This window comes from Schistocerca gregaria, chromosome 5 (assembly GCF_023897955.1).
Source record: "Schistocerca gregaria isolate iqSchGreg1 chromosome 5, iqSchGreg1.2, whole genome shotgun sequence".
NCBI lineage: Eukaryota > Metazoa > Arthropoda > Insecta > Orthoptera > Acrididae > Schistocerca > Schistocerca gregaria.
Genome location: NC_064924.1, coordinates 585572586 through 585599783, shown reverse-complemented (window position 1 = coordinate 585599783; position 27198 = coordinate 585572586). Strand labels below are relative to the sequence as shown.

At 42.0% G+C, this 27198-nt stretch overlaps 1 protein-coding gene across 2 annotated transcripts in view; it reads left to right on the top strand.

Annotated features, from left to right (window-relative positions):
* The first annotated feature begins 16393 nt into the window (after positions 1–16393).
* The window catches only part of LOC126273009 (lachesin-like), an 822715-nt gene continuing 811910 nt past the window's right edge, over positions 16394–27198 (top strand). The window contains exon 1 of one of the 2 annotated variants that reach the window (XM_049976375.1): positions 16394–18489. In XM_049976375.1, coding sequence (XP_049832332.1) covers positions 18273–18489 — 217 coding nt within the window. In that variant the 5' untranslated portion in view covers positions 16394–18272. The remainder of the gene's footprint in view (positions 18490–27198) is intronic. The other variant, XM_049976377.1, reaches the window with a different exon arrangement.

Here is a 27198-nt window from a genome sequence, read left to right as displayed (position 1 = left end):
CGTTCCTGACAGGAAATCACGAATCCAGTCACACAACTGAGACGATACCCCATAGCTCCGCAGCGTGATTAGAAGTCGCTTCTGAGGAACGGTGTCAAAAGCTTTCCGGAAATCTAGAAATACGGAATCAACTTGAGATCCCCTGTCGATAGCAGCCATTACTTCGTGTGAATAAAGAGCTAGCTGCGTTGCACAAGAGCGATGTTTTCTGAAGCCATGCTGATTACGTGTCAATAGATCGTTCCGTTCGAGGTGATTCATAATGTTTGAATAAAGTATATGCTCCAAAACCCTACTGCAAACCGACGTCAATGATATAGGTCTGTAGTTAAATGGATTACTCCTACTACCCTTCTTGAACACTGGTGCGAGCTGCGCAATTTTCCAATCTGTAGGTACAGATCTATCGGTGAGCTAGCGGTTGTATATGAGTGCTAAGTAGGCAGCTATAGTATCAGCGTAATCTGAAAGGAACCTAATAGGTATACAATCTGGACCTGAAGACTTGCCTATATCAAGCGATTTGAGTTGCTTCGCAACCCCTAAGGTATCTACTTCTAAGAGACTCATGCTAGCAGATGTTCGTGTTTCAAATTCTGGAATATTCCATTCGTCTTCCCTGGTGAAGGAATTTCGGAAAGAATAACGATGTCATCGGCGAACCTCAACATTTTTATTTCTTCTCCATGGACTTGTAATGTAAGACTGAATCATTTGGTCCAGTGCGACCGAAGCCTCGTCAGTAATCCTTCGATTTAAAAATTCCTGCCCTTCCAGATGCCAGTTTTTCGTTGCTTCATCTTTCTGGTAAATGAAGTCGTTCGAATCAGGCTCCAACTGGTGGAAAAGGAAGTTCTGAAGCGTATCTGCGGACTCCTAGTAATACTATGGCGTATGCGTTCGACTTCTATGTCAGGCACTCAGGCCATTTACCTTTACACAAACAACCTGTTTCTCGTAATTTTTCATGCGTTGTCTAATGCTGTATGCTGTAGGAAGATTCACACCATACCTAAGGTAAAGTCACGCTGAAGAGTTATTACTGGCCAGCACTGAGCAAAACGTAGAACACAAAACGCATTCTGTGTCCCGACGGCATTTTTACTAGAACTGAAATGGGCGCATACTGCTGCTACCTAGCGGGAACCACGTAAACCTCGAAAGTTTGCTCTTTCGACCAGAATGTTGTTTAGACACACATCTCAAATAACATCATAGTTATTATCCTTTTAAATCGAGTGATTATTTTTGATACATCCCTCTACCGTTGCAAGTAAATGTGAATTTTGAGAGCAGGCGAGATGCCACGCAGACCTCTCACAGAATTCAAAACAACAGTAAAGGCTGTGAACTACGTTACAACAAAGGAATGCAAGAGAGAAAGCTTGCAATATGGAACATAAGAGTCATAACATCTGGTACTTGTGTAGAGCAAGTAGGTGGTACGCACGTCTGGAGGCCCCCTTCTTATACCTCGCTGTTGAAAACGGACGTTCAATATAGCGAACAGACACGTCAATGACCGGATGGACAGTTCATAATTTTGTGTGAGAAAACAAAAAGTGGAGCAGGAAGCAGATTTGAACACAGATTTCACCTTTCGCAGGATAACACCGTGACTACATAGCCACGACGCCGTGGCTATTTATTTACGTGCTGCACATCTTGAGCTTGGACCGTTAACTGTTCCGATTTTGCTTGTTTTTCACCGTTCAGTACAACTTCTTTCTGTTTTTGCTCTTGATTTGTGGGCAGTTACCCTTGTTAGTATCTATCAGTGGAATAAGATTCACAAATTTATTTGTGTTGCCTGGGAATGTCAAAGTAGTACATATTTTAAAGAAAAAAACACATATATGTTCACTACATGTATAATAATAAGCACTCTGTCTTCAGGCCACGTGTGGTCTACCGGGACCATCCGACCGCCGTGTCATCCTCGGTGGAGGAAGCGGATAGGAGGGCCGTGGGGTCAGCACAATACCGTCCCGATCGTAAGATGCTATTCTTGACCGAAGCCGCTACTATTCCGTCGAGTAGCTCCTCAATTGGCATCACGAGGCTGAGTGCACCCCGAAAAATGGCAACAGAGCACGGCGGCCTGGATGGTCACCCATACAAGTGCCGATGAGGCCTGACAGCGCTTAACTTCGGTGATCTCACGGGAACCGGTGTATCTACTTGAGGAAGCTATATGTCTAATACGTCATGTATTTGGATTATGTCATGTCCCGTGTATTGTCCTACATCGGAAAGACGGTAACCGTTTCGATTTCCATCACAGGTCATTTTATTAATACAAGATGCACCGTTGTCTGCGTGGCGGATTGACTTTTCCGTCATGTGACGTACCGTGACAGAAAAAGTTACACACAGCTGCAACAAATAACCGGCGCCGCAAGTGTTTTCATAGTTTTTGTGATTGTCATTGGTTGTGGATATGAATACTAAAAACTGCATTTGTTTTGTAAGACTTTCGCCTAATGAAATGGAAGCTACAGTGAGTTCTGCCCCCATACACCTACTTGTATGATTTTGTGGCAACAGATTACATCAATGTCATCAACATAAGTATTTTCATTGGGCACTGAACTACGACAAACAGCACCGCTACCTCAGCTGCCTGGGATATTTCATTCCTAACCTGCTTCTTTACTGCGTTATTTAATTCTTTTCCTACGTTACCTCTCTGATCACTTAGGTGAGTCCAAACATTCTCTTGCTGTTTAGGCAAACCCTTTGTGAAATTTTATTATACGAGTCCTAATGCATTTTTATCAGTTTACTGAGCTACTCTATTTGGAACGTACTTCTGTAATAGTATGCTTTTCTGCCTTCTTTAATTCTGTTCCTAAACTTCCTGTAATCTCATTGACTTTTACCTTTGAAAATTGATCTGTTTTCTTTTCGTGGTCCATGGAAAGATCTTTAACCCAGGTTACTACCCGCTGAATGGTGGATTTCAAAATATCTTGCTGTGCTCTGAGCCAAATATTTCAGACTGTTTTTCTAGAAATAGGTATTTTCCAAGCCTGAATTCTGTTTAGTTATGGTTTTGAATTTTTCAGGTTTTTGACGTGTTCACTACTTATGTGACTTCACTGATCAAACTCTCTTGTTGTTTCCTATTAGCACAAAATCATTAGTCAACTTACTGATCACATTACCCATACTATCCAATTTCTATAATGTAAGTGTAATTGCATCTGTTGTTGCATTAATAGGCTCAGCAATAATTTCCATTGTAGCTGGCGATGTAACTTCACTCGTCGCAGCTATAATCGTTACAGAGAAAATAAAACATTCTCTTAAAAACAACTGCAGATCAATACTCCAGGCTGCGTCTCATTTATTGCTTATATCCGCCATGTTGCGGCTCCTTTACAAAATGTGCAATAATTTCGCAATAATTACGGTATCTTCAAATGATTAACTTTACCTCATTCTACAAGCCACAAATACATTTACAGCTACAGGAAGCAGGCCTGGTCTTTGATGTGGAATTAGTGTTGAATTGTCTTACTATGTTCGGTAGCCATTAACTATTACGTATTCTTAGGAGTTAACCATCTCTTATATTTTGTGTATTATTTAGTTCTGCTAGTTTAAAACTGGCGTTCTACGGATCGGAGCGTGGAATGTCAGATCCCTTAATCGGGCAGGTAGGTTAGAAAATTTAAAAAGGGAAATGGATAGGTTAAAGTTAGATATAGTGGGAATTAGTGAAGTTCGGTGGCAGGAGGAACAAGACTTCTGGTCAGGTGATTACAGGGTTATAAACACAAAATCAAATAGGGGTAATGCAGGAGTAGGTTTAATAATGAATAGGAAAATAGGAATGCGGGTAAGCTACTACAAACAGCATAGTGAACGCATTATTGTGGCCAAGATAGATACGAAGCCCACACCTACTACAGTAGTACAAGTTTATATGCCAACTAGCTCTGCAGATGATGAAGAAATTGAAGAAATGTACGATGAAATAAAAGAAATTATTCAGATAGTGAAGGGAGACGAAAATTTAATAGTAATGGGTGACTGGAATTCGAGTTTAGGAAAAGGGAGAGAAGGAAACATAGTAGGTGAATATGGATTGGGGCTAAGAAATGAAAGAGGAAGCCGCCTAGTAGAATTTTGTACAGAGCACAACTTAGTCATAGGTAACACTTGGTTTAAGAATCATGAAAGAAGGTTGTATACGTGGAAGAACCCTGGAGATACTAAAAGGTATCAGATAGATTATATAATGGTAAGACAGAGATTTAGGAACCAGGTTTTAAGTTGTAAGACATTTACAGGGGCAGATGTGGACTCTGACCACAATCTATTGGTTATGACCTGTAGATTAAAACTGAAGAAACTGCAAAAATGTGGGAAATTAAGGAGATGGGACCTGGATAAACTGAAAGAACCAGAGGTTGTACAGAGTTTCAGGGAGAGCATAAGGGAACAATTGACAGGAATAGGGGAAAGAAATACAGTAGAAGAAGAATGGGTAGCTCTGAGGGATGAAGTAGTGAAGGCAGCAGAGGATAAAGTAGGTAAAAAGACGAGGGCTGCTAGAAATCCTTGGGTAACAGAAGAAATATTGAATTTAATTGATGAAAGGAGAAAATATAAAAATGCAGTAAATGAAGCAGGCAAAAAGGAATACAAACGTCTCAAAAATGAGATCGACAGGAAGTGCAAAATGGCTAAACAGGGATGGCTAGAGGACAAATGTAAGGCTGTAGAGGCTTATCTCACTAGGGGTAAGATAGATACTGCCTACAGGAAAATTAGAGAGACCTTTGGAGAGAAGAGAACCACGTGTATGAATATCAAGAGCTCAGATGGCAGCCCAGTTCTAAGCAAAGAAGGGAGGGCAGAAAGGTGGAAGGAGTATATAGAAGGTTTATACAAGGGTGATGTACTTGAGGACAATATTATGGAAATGGAAGAGGATGTAGATGAAGACGAAATGGGTGATACGATACTGCGTAAAGAGTTTGACAGAGCACTGAAAGACCTGAGTCGAAACAAGGCCCCCGGAGTAGACAACATTCCATTAGAACTACTGACGGCCTTGGGAGAGCCAGTCATGACAAAACTCTACCAGCTGGTGAGCAAGATGTATGAGACAGGCGAAATACCCTCAGACTTCAAGAAGAATATAATAATTCCAATCCCAAAGAAAGCAGGTGCTGACAGATGTGAAAATTACCGAACTATCAGTTTAATAAGTCACAGCTGCAAAATACTAACGCGAATTCTTTACAGACGAATTGAAAAACTGGTAGATGCGGACCTCGGGGAGGATCAGTTTGGATTCCGTCGAAATGTTGGAACACGTGAGGCAATACTGACCTTACGACTTATCTTAGAAGAAAGATTAAGAAAAGGCAAACCTACGTTTCTAGCGTTTGTAGACTTAGAGAAAGCTTTTGACAATGTTGACTGGAATACTCTTTTTCAAATTCTAAAGGTGGCAGGGGTAAAATACAGGGAGCGAAAGGCTATTTACAATTTGTACAGAAACCATATGGCAGTCATAAGAGTCGAGGGGCATGAAAGGGAAGCAGTGGTTGGGAAAGGAGTGAGACAGGGTTGTAGCCTCACCCCGATGTTATTCAATCTGTATATTGAGCAAGCAGTAAAGGAAACAAAAGAAAAATTTTGAGTAGGTATTAAAATTCATGGAGACGAAGTAAAAACTTTGAGGTTCGCCGATGACATTGTAATTCTGTCAGAGACGGCAAAGGACTTGGAAGAGCAGTTGAACGGAATGGACAGTGTCTTGAAAGGAGGATATAAGATGAACATCAACAAAAGCAAAACGAGGATAATGGAATGTAGTCCAATTAAATCGGGTGATGCTGAGGGAATTAGATTAGGAAATGAGACACTTAAAGTAGTAAAGGAGTTTTGCTATTTAGGAAGTAAAATAACTGATGATGGTCGAAGTAGAGAGGATATAAAATGTAGACTGGCAATGGCAAGGAAAGCGTTTCTGAAGAAGAGAAATTTGTTAACATCGAATATAGATTTAAGTGTCAGGAAGTCATTTCTGAAAATATTTGTTTGGAGTGTAGCCATGTATGGAAGTGAAACATGGACGATAACTAGTTTGGACAAGAAGAGAATAGAAGCTTTCGAAATGTGGTGCTACAGAAGAATACTGAAGATAAGGTGGATAGATCACGTAACTAATGAGGAGGTATTGAATAGGATTGGGGAGAAGAGAAGTTTGTGGCACAACTTGACTAGAAGAAGGGATCGGTTGGTAGGACATGTTTTGAGGCATCAAGGGATCACAAATTTAGCATTGGAGGGCAGTGTGGAGGGTAAAAATCGTAGAGGGAGACCGAGAGATGAGTACACTAAGCAGATTCAGAAGGATGTAGGTTGCAGTAGGTACTGGGAGATGAAGAAGCTTGCACAGGATAGAGTAGCATGGAGAGCTGCATCAAACCAGTCTCAGGACTGAAGACCACAACAACAACAAGTTTAGGATAAGTTCTCTTTATTTATATTTCATGTTTTCCAGGTTCCAAAAAACCATAGACAAGTTTTTGACATCTCACATCCGCGTTGTTAGATTACATGGAGAAGGAACAGACATTTATGAAAGAAACGTATTTGGAAGTAAAATTACGTATTCACCATAACAATGATCTGTTTTAAAGGTCCTACGAGCGGTCGCTAATTTACTTCACCTTTTTCTTATAGCGAATTCGTTTAAATTACAAGAATTGTATAAACTGAAGTCTTACGAAACTTAAAATAGAAGTATCTGAAGTGTGCCAATTTTATTCTCACTGAGTAATTGGTCTTCGAAAATTTAAAGACAAGCAGGCTCCAACAAATCACTGAAATTCTTAATTATTTCAGTGAGATGGTCGGAGAGGTGGCTCAACAGATACAACAAGACGCACCCGCACATTAATCTGGAAACCAGTAAATAACACAGTAATGAGATTACTTGTGCCAGGAGTCAGTGCTCGAACGAAAAATAAGTAATTGCTTTCATTTATTGTATCTTACATTGATACATATATTTTTTGACAGATCAAGGCCAGGAGAAGGAAAAGGTAACGAAGGAAGCGATAAAGGAGGTCCGAGTATGTCAGACAAAACTTATATTGCATTACAATGATAACTAACTTCATTACTAACTGTAAGGTGATTTAACATTATGACCTTGCGTTTCACATGCATGAGTCTAGTCATTATCACACACAGCTCACTTCATAGTGAGACTATTACAATTGCTGTTGAATAATTAGTTCTACTAAAACAAAAAAACAAAAGGTTAACATGTCTTTATACCACTCATTATTTCCTTGATGTCCAATAACACGTCTTGGAAGAATATTTTCATACCATTCTCATGAAACCAGTGCTAAGCGGGCCGGTGCTCGATCCAGCCTGAAGTGCATATTGTCCACATCGTCCTAGTTAGCAACAGTAAGGAAGTTAGTAGCATCTGCACATACCTCACCACATTTATGTTTCGCGCACAATGGACGGACCAATAAGAGTGTAATAACATTGTCAACTATGGACAAGACTGCAATGTACCAATTCTAACTTCAGGACAGTTTCTTAAAGGGCTCCATTAATGGCATTTACGGCTATTTACAAACCCATCGACGTGGAAGACAGTTTATTCTCTTCTGAGAATGTTACTCGGGATATCTGGTTCCTCTTCCATCCATTGCAAACAGGATTTAGCTAACTTCATTATAACCTCACAGGCTGTTGGTGACAGTGCTGGGACAAAGTGCAGTTTCAGTAGTCTCCACTCAATCTCCTTCCTTCAACATCTGTCTGACAGAATCATATGATTAATTTGATTCCCTGTGATATTCTCTCAGGGACTTCTTGGGGCGCTGCGAAAACTTATCAGCAACGTTTGCTTTTTCTTTGGCTGTCTTTGGAGGCCCAGCATCCTTCCGGTGAGAAACCAAACCCGTACAGCCCCTTTATTGTTTTTACATCCTTTTCTCTCCACCATATCATCAGCATTGTATGCTACTACCAGACTTCCATTCAGAGCGGAGTCAGAAACCGTAGGCTATGTGCCATATTTACTTGTTCGTGGCGAAACCTGAAACAAACAATTAGTATGTAGCAGGTAACAATTACATACTTCAATACATTAGAGCAGTGTCTCTCAATCGCCTTGCCGTTACACATTGGTGTGTCGCGAATACATGTCACGTAATTCACGACATTTATAATATCTTCTAATGTTTCGCAAATAAAATATCTGCAACATAAAATATTCATAAGGTTCCTGGCCCAGCTAGGCAAATAAAAAAAAAAAAGTGAACTGTGGACGAAGCTCGACCAACAGGCATTACATGCATTGATCAAAAACGATAGTGCATTGAGAATAGCTAGTTTCTATTTGAAATCTAGATCTGCCAATAAAATTTAAAAAGAATGACTGATAGCTGGAATTCATTATTTACAAGATATAAAATATTAATCGCCAAATCTCTTTTTGGAGTCGTGCAGTTTGCCATGAATCGCCCACCATTATACCTGATAATATGAATTCAAACAAGTATATTATCGTAATAATTATGTATGTTTTGCATTCAAGTTTAAAATGGGCGACGTCTCACTCCCTGAATAATCTTCGCCAAAGAAGTCCCATTTTTTGCAGCGAGCAGCATCCTTTCTTTGATCCATTGTCCGCGTGGCCGCCGTTATCTTTCGCTCTTTTTCAGCATTGTCGGCTGCGCCAGTAAAAAATGTCGGTGGATATTCAAAGTGGATCTCTGAAATTCTGTATTGTTCCTCTTTCAGTTCGCTACATATGTATAAGAGGACCGTCATCAACTTCTCAGTCGTTTTTATTTTGGTAAGCAGTTGTAGCGTGTCTTTTGTTTCACTGTTGGGTATAATTTTATACTAATTTCAGCAGTTTCGTGCGTTTGCTAGTCTCTACAGTGCTCGTTTGATCATGGACGGCTTTGTAATAAGGAAAACCAAAGCCTTAGATATCAACAGTTCTTCCTCATCTCAGGAGAGTGGAGATGAATATATACATCTTCGAAACAGGAAACAATTGCGTCCTCTTCGTCATCCTGTCCAAAAAAACTTAAAAACAGGATCGAGAAAGATTCACCATAACCGTCACTAAGAAGAAAAATATTTCGATTTCAGATTTACATGAACAGGCGAGGAGGGCACAGGTATTCAGAAATGTATGTGGTGAGGTACCGTGTTGTCATATGAGGCTATGGTACCTAACGAGCTGAAAAGGCATTTCGAAGGAAACCACTGCAGTTACTCTCAGAAATCGCGAGAGTACTTTCAGCGTCTCTGTACTGCCATCCTAGCATCTTCTTTCATGATGGGAAAAGGAACAAGTTAAATTTCTGAAACGATTTCCAAGAAACAGAAACCCCAACAACATCGGCGAAGAGCTTATTTCGCCGGTAGGTAAAGAAACTGTGGCTACTATGTTGGGACCGGAAGCAGTTGAACAGATTTTAAAAGTACCACTGCCAAATGATACATTTCATGGGAATATTATTGACATGTCAGTTGCTATTCGATGAGATGTTATAGAAAATTTAACAAATACACGTTTTACTCTACGGTTAGATGAATGCACAGACATATCCGGAAAAGGTCAACGATCGTCTTTTGTGAGATTTGGTTGCGCACCAGAAATTACTGAACAACACCTGTTTTGTCGAGAACTGAAAATAACAAACACTTGACATATTTACAGCTGCTGAGAGTTTCTTTCAGGATGTCGGACTCGGGTGGACGTATTGAAAATGTACTGATGGTGTTGCTGCAACGAGATAAACAGTGAGGGGGTTTCTTGCTTTTGTGCAGAATAAAAACCCATCAGGAATACCTTCTAACGTACAGAGGCTATAACGGTGAGCACTACGGACGAAAATAGTGTTGGTGACGCTACTAAAACGTTTGCTTCAGTGATCAACTTTGTAAAAACTCTTCATGCAAAATCTTGAGTGTTTTGAGATCTCTATGACGAAATGGATGCAGATCATACAGTGATGTTGCTTCACAGTAAAATCCGTTAGCTCTCCGAAGGAAATATACTTACCATCGTTCCCGAACTTAAAGGTGAAATATTAGCTTTTTTAATATTTTTTTCAAAGTAATGCTAATAATAAGTTTGATAACTGTGATGTGCTGAGCTTTCCGATATTTTCAGCATGCTTAAGGCTTTGAATTCAAATATACATAAAGACATGAAGCATTCGTATCATCAAGTCATAAAATCAGCCAACTTTCGAAAAAAACTCACCCTTTGCGTCTCTGCCAGATTCAGGTAAAAGGCCTTTTACCTCAGTTCCAGAGGCGATATTCAGCTACCTTCCATACAAATCTAAATACTTTCCCTCGATGTCAACTATTGGTTTGTAGCTGACGTGGAAAACGTTAGGAGCAACTTATTGAAATATCATCGAATTCAATCCTGAGATCGAAAAGTAGAGCACGATCTCCCGATGGATTTTGGATCTCAATAAAAGTAATTATCCGAAAATCGCGAATAAAGCAAAATCTCTTTTACTGCCCTTTTCTACGTCCTACTTATTCGAATCTGAATTCTCTACATTGAAGATTATAAAATGTGACTACGGGCTTTCGCTCATTGACGTGGAAAGCGAGATGAGATTGTGCCTGTGAAAAGTTCCTCCGCGCATATACAGGGTGGCCGGAAATTCCCGTTACAAAGTTCTAGGACATGTAGAGGGTAGTGAGTACATAATTCTACGACAGTTTCAATGCAGATGATTATCTGATCCACACCCACGTGGGGAATGTACTTAGGCGTGACTCAATATAAATGTTGCAATTCATTTGAAAAGAACACTGACTCGTTCCGTTATTACTTACGCATTTTCACTACAACTTACACCTTATGGTTCACATTAGTCGATAACAACAAGAACCCAGCATCTACTGCACCAGCCGCAACGTGCCGATGCATTACAACAGCGGCTCGATGTGGTGACCACCAACATTGTTACACAAATTGTACCTCCAAAGCATGTTCTGGTACACTCTCTCCATCCCACCTGCTGTCTCTTCAGTGTCTTGTGCAGAGGTCAGAACATCTGCCAGCACGTCTTCCTCTGTCTCTACAAGTGTCTCATAAATTAGGTTCTTCATACAACCCCACAAGAAGTAGTCCATAGTGGTTAAAATTCTGGCGGCCACGCGGTTGGTCCACCACGGCCTATCCATCTTTCACCATACCGTCTGCTGAGATGTCTCCAGACAGCCAGTGAAAACTGAGGTTGTGCTCCATCATGCTGTAACCCCATTTCCTGACGGACATTCAAAGGCACAGCTTCTAAGAACGGGTCCATCACTTGTCGTAGGAAGACTAAGTATGCGGGACCCGTAAACTTGGAGAGAAGGAGGTATGGTCCAGTCACATGACCGTCCAGAATACCTGCCCACACGTTAATTCCCAATCTGCCTCGAAATCCCTGAACATGCTGAACTTGAGGGTTTTCGTCCACCCAGACGTGGCTATTTTGAGCATTCACAACACAATCCCTTGTGAACCTACATTCTTCTGTGAAGAGAACTCGAAACAGGGGCGCGTCGATGCAACGGTGCAGGAACCATGTACAGAAGGCGACTCGTTGTGGAAAGTCTGCTTGACCCATAACGTGCACCCTTTGTAAGTGGTACGAATGTAATTGTTGCTCATGCAGGACGTCCGAGACGGTACTGTGACTAATAGGCATTTGACGCACAATTGTTCGCGACCTCGTTGACAGGCTTCAGTGCGACGCTGTGCGCCTTCAAATTCGGGAGTGCGGCGTCGCTGTGGAGCACCACAGTCCTGCCTCCTCGCGGTGAAGGTAGCCGTTTCTCGTAACCATTGTGTAACTTGGGCAAACAGTTTGTGCGATGGAGTGTGGCGGCGTGGAAAACGTTCATGATACAGCCGACTAGCAGCTCTTCCTTCTCCTCCAGCTTCGCCATACGCAAGGGGCATGGCTGTGTATTCCGCAAACGTGTGCTGCACCGTGTTTCCTCTATCGGTGATCACAGGTATTGACTTGGTCTCACACCAAAGCGGACATTAAGTGACATCTGGGGATCGTTTGACGATCTACACGTCATCGTGTCCACCCTGTAGCATACCAGTACAGGGAACTCTGAGACGTTTCTCTTGCCATAAGCTGACGTTGACGAGGTACACATCTGAACTGAAATAGTCGTAGTACGGAAACGATACGATTCCCGACATGGGTTCCTATTCAAAATGTTCTGTACTCACTACCCTCTACATTTCCTAGAAGTTTGTAACGGGAATTTCCGACCACCCTGTATATACTTTGTGACTATCGCCAAGGCCAAATGCCTCACAAGTATTAAGTTGTATGTCTTTCTATATTTCTGATTTTAATGATTGTTTCTTATATTCTTGCCGAAGAGTAGTAAGTTTCTTTTGTGGTCTTATGTGTCTATTCAAGAATCTTACGTATCCAGTTTGTGAGATTTGTATCTCATAGGCGTCCTATAATAACAAAATACGAATTCTGTGGACTTCAAATGCGCAGTTTTTTACACTCCTACTTAAGAGTATTAAGTTTCTTTTATTACACACCTTATGTTTATGTTGATAAGTTCCTATTCAAGAGTCCCACTTAATACATTCATATCTCATAGTCATTCCGTAATAAATAAATGAATTGTATGTGCACTATGTGTTTGTTTGCTTTCTTCCATCTAGGAAAAGAATTACTTGTAGGGGTGTCGTATTTTGTTTTGACCAAAAGGGGGAAAAAGTTCAGAAACGCGGCATCGGAGCAAAATGCAACAATAATATTATTAATGCGCATTGTTTCTGACAGAATAATAGTGAAGAAAAATTAGGTATATAGTAGTGCATCATTCTATACTTAAACTATATAATAATGAGGAAGGTATTATAAATATAATAGTAAAACTATTTTTTAATATGTAAGGAGAGAAAGGTAAATTGAAAGTTTTAGAAAGTTTTAAAATACTAAAAGGATACCATTGCTGTTCGTGTATATTAAGGAGTTAGGTTACTGTGTACATGACATGAAGGTAATTTGGTCCTCCTCATATAACAAATCCCTCTCAAACAAACAGTTTACTGGGTCATATTGAATGACATTTTACACATGCTTGTTAGTAGTTACTAAACCCTTCGGTCATATTAAACAGTATTTGCCTGGTGAAGACATAGGCATACGCTCATCAAATGAATTTGTAATTGCAAATAAGGACTACCATCAGCTGTAGAACAGAATGATGACAGTGAAAACTTGTACCAGACCGGGACTCGAACCCAGGTTTCCCGCGATCGCCTTACCATTTGGCTATCCTTGCACGACTTAATGAGAGACCCAAGCTTCCACATGTCGTCAACCATGCTTCTACGACCTTGAAATGTCCCCTTAGAAAAATTAATGAACTGTGCTGATAAACCTTTTACATAATTTGCCATTCAAACAGCTGAGCAAAACTGAGCGTACTCAGACATTCGTCCACGAGACCTGGAGGGCCTTAGACACGGATTCCCAGGTAGATGCCGTGTTTCTTGAGTTCCTCAAGGCGTTTGACACAGTTGCCCACAGTCGTTTAATGAACAAAGTAAGAGCATACGGACTATCAGATCAATTGTGTGATTGGATTGAGGAGTTCCTTGATAACAGAACGCAGCATGTCATTCTCAATGGAGAGAAGTCTTCCGAAGTAAGAGTGATTTCAGGTGTGCCGCAGGGAAGTGTCATAGGACCGTTGCTATTCACAATATACACAAATGACCTGGTGGATGACATCGGAAGTTCACTGAGGCTTTTTGCAGATGATGCTGTGGTGTATCGAGAGGTTGCAACAATGGAAAATTGTACTGAAATGCAGGAGGATCTGCAGCGAATTGACGCATGGTGCACGGAATGGCAATTGAATCTCAATATAGAAAAGTGTAATGTGATGCGAATACATAGAAAGATAGGTTCCTTATCATTTAGCTACAAAATAGCAGGTCAGAAAGTGGAAGCAGTTAATTTCATAAATTATCTGGGAGTAGGCATTTGGAGTGATTTAAAATGGAATGATCATATAAAGTTGATCGTCGGTAAAGCAGATGCCAGACTGAGACTCATTGGAAGAATCCTAAGGAAATGCAAGTAGGTTACAGTACGCTTGTTCGCCCACTGCTTGAATACTGCTCAGCGTTGTGGGATCCGCACCAGATAGGGTTGATAGAAGAGATAGAGAAGATCCAACGAAGAGCAACGCGCTTCGTTACAGGATCATTTAGCAATCGCGAAAGCGTTACGGAGATGATAGATAAACTCCAGTGGAAGATTCTGCAGGAGAGACGCTCAGTAGCTCGGTACGGGCTTTTGTTAAAGTTTCGAGAACATACCTTCACCGAAGAGTCAAGCAGTATATTGCTCCCTCCTACGTATATCTCGTGAAGAGACCATGAGGATAAAATCAGAGAGATTAGAGACCACACAGAAGCATACCGACAATCCTTCTTTCCACGTACAATACGAGACTGGAATAGAAGGGAGAACCGATAGAGGTACTCAGGGTACTCTTCGCCACACACCGTCAGGTGGCTTGCGGAGTATGGATGTAGATGTAGATGTACTCTCTTTACTTATTCTGATCAACACTTAACTGACACAATATTTTTAGCACAACGCAATCTGACTTTCAAAAATCCCTACAAAAGAATGGCCCTGACTAACAATAACCTATACCTCTCATGAATCACTTACCTCACAAAAATCTTCGTTACTCGAACTACTGCAGTACAGCGAGAGCCACTACTGCCAGCTAAATAAAAGATTGTAAATACTGAAGGGGCTAACTACTGATAGGCATAGATAGCAAATGAAAGATTTTGATAGAGAACAGACAATGTATTTACCTTAATAGTGTCCAAAAGTCATTATATCCCGTCTTACAAATTTACTGTCTCTGATGGACACAAGTCCAGATCAGCCGCTCTCAAAACTCCGCCATCTCTCTCCCCACATCCACCACTGCTGGCGGCTCACCTCCAACTGCGGAACGCTGCCGAACACTACAATGGCAAACAATAAAGCAAACCAGCCACAGACTGCACACAGCACAACCAGTGATTTTCATACAGCGCGCTACATGGCGTTACCAACATAATAACCTAAACAGTCTACTTACAACCTGTATGCGGATATCTATTATGTATATTCCCGTGAAGGTCAGACGTTGTATTTGAAAGTCGCTTGTCCGGTATCGGCAAATAAATACGATGCTGCAGTGCATACATGCATGTCCAAAGGAACTTTGCATCGTAATCAGAATAACACAAGCAATGCAATATCGTGTATATCGTAGGCATGCGCTGTCCGAGAAGCAATAAAATCATTACAAATCACGACCATTACGCCATCGTCGCATTGTAACGTATATGATTTAAATTTCTTTCCTAAAAGTTATTTCGTTCTTCGAGAATAAACTGCATCTTAGAGTCTCGTATGGGTAGAATAGCGCATTTATTATGATGAGCTATTGAGACACCATATAGTTTCATAGCGATGGTGTGGATTATACTGTAATAGTGTTACGCCATGAGGTAGAGGGACCAACCGTTATATAAGGCTTTAAGGGAGTTGACCAGCATCTAACAACGATTCCAAGGGAAGTTAAAAGGAGATTTAGTCGCATTAAATTTCAATTGCACAACTGGAGCGCGTATTTTGGTTATGGGCGACAATGAAGTTCAAAACATAAAAAACTGTCATACTTCGATTACGTTCACTCTAATGATGAATGCCGTATTGTGTCATGTTTTGAAAAAATCTCCACAACCAGAGAGACATTTTTAGAAGGCACAAGGCTATACTACAATGTAATAGGTACGATTAAAAAAAGACTACACGAAACAGTAGATTTCGTGACGACTGTTCTGTTGTCGACTGCAGCCAATCTGTACTGGCTCATTCGAAGAATTGCTAAATGTGTTGTGTTATGTCAGTCAGTTGACAAGTAAGTAATGAAACGAGTGTGTTTGGACATGAACGTCTCTCTAATCCGATTTCGCGATTCCTTCATGCATTCGTGTCTTATTTGTACAATAGCTGGTGACTGGTAAGAGGAGAGAGCATCCGTCGATTGCCCGTATTGAAAGAGTAAGAATTTTTCGAAATCTGTCGGTCAGAGACCTTGATTTATAATTCGATAATTATCAGTACAGCTACGCGATATTAACATTCATAACTGTGGTTGCAGCAGAAATATACGGGAAAAGCAGGTGGTCAATAAGGGAGCCGGCCGGATTTAGGAACACATTGCTCTAACAGCTGCGATCCCCGGAAATACGTCAGAGATGCTAACCCTACTGTGAGTGTACCTGGTAACTCGATGCAGTCGTACAGAGCTCGTCTGAAGAAGTGGACGGTGGCGCCTCTGACGGCGCTTCGGTGTTAACTGCAGCTTTCTTTGCGCACCGCGTGGGGCGCTCGCCACGCCCACGGCAGTCGCCGTCCGAACGCCGGACGGTTAGCTTCGCGCGCGTGGTCTCGCGCACAAGGGAATCTGGCCGTCTCTCGACGTTTGCGAACGGCTCGGCGTCGTCTACAGCTTCGGCATTCGAGTCGAACAGTTGTAATGTGCTTTGCTCCGCGTGTATTCCTCTTCTCACCACATTGTATCACGTGATATGAATGACTAATTTTCTTAAAAAGTTGGTAGTGATACTGGAAATAAAATTCTCTGTTATAATTAACTAGAATCAGAGGCGAAAGTAGGCTATAAAATTTTAGACGGCGTTCAGTGTTAGATATAAAGCTGTACTAAAGTCATCTTATTTTTCCAATTATATGGGCTATTATTATTACATGGTTCAGCATTATCGAGCCGCGTTTGTAACGGATTTGGAGATCCAGGAGTAATAGTGTTGTGTAGATAAAAAGTGCAAGGCTGGAAGAGAAGGAAGAATCTTCCTTTTACACACCTCTATAGATGCGCTGGTCTCACCTGAGCTGCTGGTGTCATTAGGTGCACGTGCGTGCTCTCCTGTGATATATGTCTCCCCTTCGCCTCTGAACGTACGGCAGCTGGCGTGCCGCAAATGAAAAACATTCGTTAGCACGTGCGTCATTTCCGCTGTCACGCTGCCCGAGAGGATCCTATTCATAAGAGAGCGAAAGGGACTCGGGAAGAGAGGGCGGTCGAGGAGGAGGGAGAGGAAAGTGAGTAGGGGAGACGAGGAGGAGAAGAAAAAAGGTTTTTCGAGGTGAGTCGAGGTGGTGGTTTCGTGTGGCAACCGATACCAGAAATAACAGTCGGGCGGTCGCGCGTGTGATAGGAGCGGCCGCAGCTGTCGAGCAGTTTATATCCTCAGACTCTCTGTCCTCCAGACGCGTCCACTGAGCAGTGGTGGAAGCGGGTGCAGCGCGGGTATGTTTTGCCGCGCAGTACCGGACTCAGCAGCAGCTTGAGTCGGCGTGGCGCACACACGCACGAAAATATACACACGTGAGCAGCCGCTTGGGGAGACACGTGGACCGGAGCCAGGCGAGTAGTTTCTGTGCGCCCAGCTGAGAGGTTGAGCGAGAGGTGCAGATTTCGGGCTTTGAGGTAGTGCGGAAGCGACGTCTTCGCCAGGTTGACACCGTGTAACAATAACAAAGTGTCAGGGCGTGAGTAGGAGAGGTAACGTACACGGGTGGTGACAGACAAGGTCCCTGAGAGATGTGGCCGTGCGCGTTGCTCCTTTTTAATGCGCGGTGGCGAAGTGCTTCTATCCGCAGCGTGGTGTAACTCCTCCGTGTGCGTAGAGGAGGGCGCTAGACAGGAGAGGGAGAGATAAGGAGAGAGTGAGAGAGGCAGAAGGGCTTGAGAGAGAGGGCCTTCCGGATACATAAACAAAGGCGCCATCAGGAGCGAACAGGGTTCCTGGCGACGCGGGGACAGAAATAATAACAGAGGCTGTAAAAAGAGACGTCACGGAGGTTCTCTAGACACTCATCCCAGTGAGGGCTGACTCACCCCGCTCCTGAAGTCACAGTGGTGACAACGGCCAGACAGTTCGTGACGGAGCGTGGCCTACACGAGTGAGCATATCGCGCAGACGGACCCTCGCGTAGTTAGGCGGTTTTGCGGAGTGATTGTCGGGTCGCCAAGTTGGGCGGTCTTCCAAACGTTGCAACTGGCCCGGGCGGCTAAGGGGGAAGTGGGCAGTGGCAGCGGCGGTGACAGTTAGCTGGCCTGGGAAGTGGGGAATGCGGCGCTGAGGCGAGGTGATGCAGCATAGTCGAGGAGCCGGGCTGGCGGCGTGCGGTTTCTGCTGCGCGAGCACCATTCTGCAGCAGCGACACCACCAGCGTCACCAGCACCAGCACCAGTCGCAGCACAGCGGCAGCAGGGCCGTCCGCGCCGCCATGGCGCAGTGGGGGCTCTCCCTGGTCGCCGTCGCAGTGCTCGTGCACCTGCTCGTCATCACCTCAGTGGCGCACCAAGGTAAGCCAAGCGACGAAGCCCGCTGCGCCTCTCTCACGGGTGACACCACTACATGTGCGAACGTCGGCTTGTTACAGCTCGTACCTCCTGATTATCCCAGTGCGAACAGGTCCCACTATTGAAAATATCCGAATCATGAAATGTTTTGGGTAGTTGGTGCCCAACAGCTAGTAAATACTGAAAGATCCGAATTTTGAAGCATCCGCTGACACTAAAATCATCAGTATAACGAGTTTCAGTTGTTACATATCATCATCAGGAACAGTAAGATATTCACTAACCCTGTTCGTATATACGCATGGTTCAACTCCCTCTACATAAACTCATAAACTGTAACACGTATAAAAGTAAACCACGAATCATGCTTCATACAGTTAATAGAAATGCGATCCAACATGTATCCAGGAAATGGGCGCATTTGTGATGCTACCTTGACTCTTCGGAATAACATTTAGTTGTCTTGTTGTGATGTTCAGTCTGTGTTTTGACGCTACTGATTATGTCAGGTGAGTAACGATGACAATTTTATGATACACAACTAGTGACATATCCACACAAATACTTCGCCTGAAAAACTTCCCTTGCCTAATGATGATTTTTGAAAACTGGCTATTGTGGAGGTAACTAGCTTTCTCAAGGCAAATAATCGTTTCCCAAAATATATAATTTTCGACAAGTATCTGTATTCATTTGGAACCTCTTGTTAAGATAGTTGGAAGTATTTTGTTTTCATTTCTTACTCATGGTGCTCATTTCACAGCCTCTAAAACGATTCGTTTTCTGGTCTTTTTTACGGTACACAGTTAGTGCCTCACATCGTAAATGTCATCTTCCAGTCGTTACGCTCACATACGTTTCATTCCAATCGTGTTCGTTCTCTCGTGTGCTCAATGACCGACAAAGCTTAGTATACGATAATATATGCATACGCTAATACAAACAACTCTCTCAGGCTTGGTTAATATTATTTTCTGCATTTTTTGGGCAACTGAAATTATTGGTATGGTAATGATCTTTTAGTGTAATTTAGTTAGTGGTTTTAATTTAAGCAGTTATTGTTGTCAAATTATGTACGAGACATATACCATAAGCAGACTAGCGAGGTATCACAGTGGTTATCACAATGCACTCGCATTCGGGAGGACGACAGTTCAAACCCTCGTCCCGCCATCCTGGTTTAGGTTTCTGGTTTCCCTGAATTGATTAAGGCAAATGCTGGGTTGGTTCCTTCTTCAAGTGCACGTTTGATTTCGTTCCTTCATCCGAGCTTTTACTCCGTCTCTAATGACCTCGCTGTACAAAAAAAATGTTCAAATGTGTTTGAAGCCTTATGGGACTTAACTGCTAATGTCATCAGTCACTAAGCATACACACAACTTAACCTAAATTATCCTAAGGACAAACACACACACCCATGCCCCAGGGAGGACTCGAACCTCCTAGGGAACCAGCCGCACAGTCCATGGCTGCAGCGCCTTAGATGACCTCGCTGCAGACGAGACGTTAAATACCAACAATTTGTTCCTCGCCATCCGTATGAAAATAGTCGTCTTAAAATTTGGTTTCACACATACTATGAACTTCAAAGTGGACGCCATGCTTCCGCAAGAGCTGGAAGCTTTTGTCAAAAATGAACGGTTTAATGTTTATCACGATTGGCGGTTTTCGTCCATGGGGGCATTGACCAGTGAAATAAGAACAACATACATCAATGTATAGGGCTTGTTCTCGATATCACTTCACAGTCGCTTATGAGACATCCACTGGCTAGCCGTGAAATAAAAATTAATTTAAAATTTATGCAAAGGCTAGAAGTCCAGGCGAAACCACAATATTATTTATTAACACGGATAACACGTGTGCTTTTTCTGTACAGCGTATATTTAACGAACGCACTATTAAAATATAGTAGCTACATTTGTCAGGAGAGAAGTGCCGAGGATGACACATGGAATCTGTTTGTATTACAAAGTTCATTGACGCACACCAGAATAACGTTTTAATGCGGAACTGTAATTTATTGTACTCTGTAAGACAGTGTGCCGCATCGTATATAGTTAGACGTGGCACTGGAACTACATATAATTTGCAGAACTACAGCATACTATAAGCTTACTGATTAGGCACCGAATGTAAAATCTTCTTAGTCATTCCCCATCTTACCAACCTCACTACTTCGTTAACTAGCACCCGCGCGGCGACTGAACACCACCTCAGAAATGTTATACATAATGGGTAGTGACTAGTGAGTAGTTAGAAAATAATAAGTACCTTTCAAAATATAGCCATTACACTTATGATGTAAGAGGATGCGGTGTCAGCCCGACACCTAGAAATTTCGAATTTTCCTCTGGAAACCTTCGTGAGATCAGCAGTATTTATGAAAAAATATTGCCTGCTCAACTTAACCGGTTGAGTCTTTTGGTAGATAAAGCATCAGCAATACGATCATAATCAGCGACCGACAAGACGTGGTACGGATAGAAATGAAAAGCAGAACGAAATAGCGTAAGGTATTCTTAATGACCACTTACAGACAACTACGCAACCTCTGTAGCAGGAAGTTGCCACTGAGCTCCTGCCATTTAAAATTTGAAGTATAAATTTCTTAATTATGCTGATGCATATTTTAAAAGCGTGTTTCTCTTATAGAAGACTGTTTAGTTTTCAACGGAATCTCTTCAGTTAAAATCTTCCTGTCCCTAGACCAAGAAGATGATGGTTTGTGGAAATGAGAACTCGATACGATATAAAGCGGACGGATCGCTTACGGCTAACCGCGGTTAATTGATGTGACAGGAATTGCATTACGTTTTGTTAGTGAGATTCTGACACTGAACTATCGTCAGAAAGGTCGGGAAAATAATATTAGGCATAGAAGGTGGTCGTTGATACTATGTACGAAAATATTTGTTTCGAATTTAATACATTTTTTGATAGCTGTAGCTATTACGGCTATCTCCCTACGATTATGTCTCACTACACAATACAGCTAAGCTGTAGCTCGTATGCAATATATATATATGCTGATTATATATTTTTATGTGTATGAAATCATAGCAGACTGTCAGGTATTCGTTCATATGCCCATAGAATAATAAAAAATTGCTTCATCGCTCCAACTACGATTATAACACAGTAGTCCCATAAAAAATAACGTTGTTTAATGATGAGAGATTTTTGGCCTGTTCGTCTATTTTCTCGCGGTAATGTCGTAAGTGACGTTTATCACGTTAAAAGGGCCAAATGCGCTTTTCCCGAATGAAATGTAGCTAACACATAATAAGCATATTTTCTCTTTGGGGACCAACGGATAATATCGATGGTAGAGATCCAAAGAGGTTTCTTGTAGCCAACAGTGTGAATTTGCAATGCCGGCGATGTCGCAGCAATAATTGACAAACGACTCTTATACATAGGGCAGTGTTGTTGGCAAGCTTCTCGTCTGCTCTAGTAGAGCTCTAGCTCCTTTCCTTGCATTGTAATTTATGTACGCCATACCTACATTACTAATGGCGTGCTCTCACGTGACACCATCTTAGAAGAGTCATCTGAGTCGGACTTGCTTATGCGATTTCAGAGTCTTTAGCTATCTACATTCCACTGGACTGTAATCTATTGTATATACTGATCCAGTCATATATGATAAAATGTTCGAGCAACGTGGCATCCAGAGTACATAATAGTGTTCTTTTGCGATCTCAGATGTGGGACAGGGCGAGGTGGCGCATTGGTTAGCATACCGAACTCACATGCGGGAGGACGACGGTTGAAATTCCAGTGTGGCCTTCCTGACTTATGTTTCCCGTGATTTTCCCAATCACTCAAGCCAAATCCCTGATGGTTCCTTTAAAAGGGCACGGCCCATTTCCCCCCCTATCTTTCCATAATCAAAGCTTTCGCTCAGTCTCCAACGACCTCGGTGGCGACGAGACGTTAAACATCGATTTTCTACCTTCCCCTGAATATAGTACAGCACAAAGGTTTGCTTGGTTGATCTGCCTTCACTTTCGTATAGTTAGCATGTGTTATCAGACTATGTAAAACAGCGAGAAAAACTGTCTCAAAACATCTAGCAAAGAATACGTCAAGACTCTGCTTTCTGGAACCTTCAGGTTAATGCGCGGCTGAATAGAGGAACACTAGATTTACCAACACGTCTCTGGGAGAAACATTAACGTGAAAAAGATATAACTAGACTAATACTGAAACTATGAAACCATCGTGTCTGAACCCTCAAATTTCCACAACTAGTAGGTGAATTTTCACGAGGTTTTTCGCAGTTAACTAGCTTGGAACAACATGTAGGCTTCATTTCATCAAAACCAGTAAACGAACTATATATATATTTTGTGCAAAACCGTCGTCTCTGTCTGTTTAAAAACGCCAATCTTGAAATCTACTAGACGAATTTTCAAGAGGTTTTCGCGAGTAACTTGAGCGTAGCTTGGGGTAAAGTACAGGTTTCATTTCATCAAAATCAGAACACTGAAAAAAAAAAAGAAAGACACCGTAATTGAAAGTTTTAGGAGTCTGTTCAGCTTAGAACAGTTAGGATGTTTACCTACGTGACGAAATACTTCACTGTTAGTTTCGTAATGCTCCAAAGAAACAAGAGATAGCGCTGTTACCTTTCTTATCTCCGTGACAGAAGCATTTACGGAAGTTTACGTCACTGACAGAATTACGATTTGCAATTATATCTTTACGAATACAAACTGACATTGGGTTTGCTTGGTTTGAATATAAGTCTCACTGATTTCGCTTTGTGTATTAAAAGCTTAACGACATTGCTTTTCTTATTTCGATAAGTTCCATTTATATTTGACTCCTTGGCCAGATGAAACGAATTTATTAACGAAGTTACTCTACGTGGGTTCCGCTTTTTCCGTTTTTCACCGATTGATGCACGCAACCTTAAAATGCTGTGGTGTGCAAAGGCCATTCTTCAGTATACATACGGAGCATGGGCGTGTTGCTAGTTAATAAAAAAAATACATCATAAAACTTCCTGGAAGATTAAAACTGTGTGCCGGACCGAGCCTCCAACTCGGGACCTTAGCGTTTAGCGGGCAAGTTCTCTACCGTCTGAGCTACGCAAGCACACTCACGACCCGCCCTCACAACTTCAATTCTGCCAGTACTCCGCCTCGGTCCCTAGTTCGAGTCTCGGTCCGGCACACAGTTTTAGTTTGCCAAGAAGTTTCATATCAGCACATACTCCGCTGCAAACTGAAAAGTTCGTTCTAAAATCATCATAAATATTGGGCAGATTTATTTTAGATAAAGATCTTAATAATGCTAAATAGTGGTTATTAATTACAGTAATCCCTGTATACTCGCTATTTACTATAAACAAACTCTCCTATCAGTTACTGCTTGCAGGTTTTCGTCTATCTTCGGCCTACATCCGTTTAGTGACTTTTCTGATGTTTATCGAGCACGAGTGGCTGGAATTATCTAATATTCGCTCCCAGTTGTTGGTGGCATTGGAGAGTGAATCTTTGACAACGCCAGTCGCTTGTGTTGACGGAACGTCAGAAAAATTATTAACCAAAGATCTCGAATCGAATGTCAACAGGCATTACGTCTACGAATGGCCAAGAAAGCTCCAGGAATCTGGTTCTGCTGCTGTTTGTACTTAGCGTAGATAGGTTCAAAGGTTTAGACACACTTACTGCACAGTTAATATTCAAATAGTAACACATAATTATGTTTCGAATAGCATGCGATAGGACAGTCATATTCATCAAAAAGTTAACTTACTCATCTCCACAGCATTTAATAATGGGCGTATAATTTTCGTGTTATAGAGATATTTCAATTTACGAAATATCATTTATTACTTATAAAAATTTCGCCTCTCAGATGGTAGTCGGAATGAGAATCTTAAGAAGCTTTCAGCTTTTAAAACTTCTACACCCAGATGCATACCTCGCAAACCAGCTTATAGTGCTTGGAGGAGGGTACTTTGAGTGCTACTATACAGGGTGGTCCATTGATCGTGACCGGGCCAAATATCTCACGAACTAAGTGTCAAACGAAAAAACTACATAGAACGATACTCGTCTAGCTTGAAGGAGGATACCAAAAGGCGCTATGGTTGGCTCGCTAGATAGCGCTGCCATAGGTCAAACGAATACAAACTGTTTTTTTTCCTTTTTTTTAAAATACGAACCCTCATTTTTATTATATATTCTTGTAGTACGTAAATAAATATGAGTGTTTTAGTTGGACCACTTTTTTCGTTATGTGACAGATGGCGCTGTAATAGTCACAAACATATGGCACACAGCTCTAAACGAACCGCTGGTAACAGGTAGGTTTCTTAAATTAAAATACAGAATGTAGGTACGTTTAAACATTTTATTTCGGTTGTTTCAATCTGATACACCTCCCTTTGTGAACTTATCATTTCTAAGAACGCACGCTGCTACAGCGTGATTACCTAGAAATACCTCATTAATGCAATAAATTCTCAAAATGATGTCACTCAACCTCAATGCATTTGGCAATACGTGTAAAGACATTCCTCTCAACAGCGAGTAGATCACCTTCGGCGATGTTCGCACATAAATTGCCAGTGCGCTGACGCATGTTGTCAGCCGTTGTCGGTGGATCACGACAGTAAATATCCTTCAACTTTCCCCACGGAAGTAGATCCGGGCACGTCAGATCCGGTGAACGTGCGGGCCATGGTATGGTGCTTCGACGACCAGTCCACCTGTCATGAAATATGTTACTCAATACCGCTTCAAACGCACGCGAGCTATGGGAAATCAGCATACATTGCACCATTTAGATTGTCATCGATAAAATGGGGGCCATTTATCCTTCCTCCCATAAGGCCGCACCATACATTAGCACGCCTGGGTCGCTGTTGTTCCACTTGTCGCAGCCATCGTGGATATTCGGTTGCCCAGTAGAACATGTTATGCCGGTTTACGTTACCGCTGTTGGTGAATCACGCTTCGTCGCTAAATAGAACGCGGTCATTGTCCCGTAATTTCTCTTATGCCTAGTGGCAGAACTGTACCAGACGTTCAATGTCGTCGCCATGCAATTCCTGGTGCATAGAAATATGGTACGGGTGCAATCGATGTTGATGTGTCATTCTCAACACCTATGTTTTTGAGATTTTAGATTGTCGCGCAATTAGTCTGCTACTGATGTATGGATTACCCGCGACAGCAGCTAAAACACCCACTTGGGCATCATCATTTGTTGCAGGTCGTGGTTGAATTTTCGCATGTGCCTGAACACTTCCTGTCTCCTTAAATAACGTAACTATCTGGCGAACGGTCCGGACACTTGGATGATGTCTTCCAGGATAACGACCAGCATACATAGTACACGCCCGTTGGGCCTTTTGATCACAATAGCCATACATCAACACGATATCGACCATTTCAGCAATTTGTAAACGGTCCATTTTAAAACGGGTAAAGTATCACGAAGCAAATACCGTCCGCACTTGTGGAATGTTTCGTGATTTTACGTACTTACACGTTTATGACTATTACAGCGCCATCCATCACAAAGCTAAAAAAGTTGTAAAACTAAAACATTCATATTTCTTTACGTACTAGGTGAATATTTATTAAGAATGGGGATTCCTATTCTAAAAATAAAAAGTTGATATCCAATTGACTTTCGGCAGCGCCATCTAGGGGGGCAACCTTAGCGCCATCTGGTTCCCCCTTCAAGGTAGACGGGTTTCGTTTCTTGTAGTGTTTTCGTTTGGTGCTTATTGCGTGAGATATTTGGCCCTGTAATTATCAATGGACTAGCATGTATATTTCTCATTTTCCTGTTCAAGTCGGGTATGTTTCGCGGGAAGAGAGACTGCAGGTAAGCTTCCGTGTGGATTCGAATATCTCTTATTTTATCTTTATGGTCCTTTCGCGAGATATACGTGAGAGGAAGCAAGATTTCGGCTGACTCGTGTAGGAACGTACGCTCTCTGAAACCTCGATGCAGAACGCCTCTCTTGCAGCATTTTCCAGTGGAGTCAGGTGAGTGTGACGCTTTCTTGTTTACTAAATGAACCAATAACAAAACGTGCTACTCTTCTTTGGAGCTTCTCTATTTCCTCTAGTAGTTGTATCTGGTGTGGACCCCACACTGACGAGCAGCTTTCAAGTATCGGTCAAATCTGTATTGAAATAAACCAACGAGGTAAATTGTTCATAAGCACTTAACAGCGTTACAGCATTTGAAATGTGTAATGTCTCCATATTGGAAACTTTTTAACTGATTACAAGTAAAGGACAGTTAATAGCCGGCCGGCGTGGCCGAACGGTTCTAGGAGCTACATTCTGCAACCGCGCGACCGCTACGGTCGCAGGATCGAATCCTGCCACGGACATGGATGTGTGTGATGTCCTTAGGTTGGTTAGGTTTAAGCAGTTCTAAGTTCTAGGGGACTGATGACCTCAGCAGTTAAGTCCCATAGTGCTCAGAACCATTTGAACCATTCGACAGTTAATACACTCCTGGAAATTGAAATAAGAACACCGTGAATTCATTGTCCCAGGAAGGGGAAACTTTATTGACACATTCCTGGGGTCAGATACATCACATGATCACACTGACAGAACCACAAGCACATAGACACAGGCAATAGAGCATGCACAATGTCGGCACTAGTACAGTGTATATCCACCTTTCGCAACAATGTAGGCTGCTATTCTCCCATGGAGACAATCG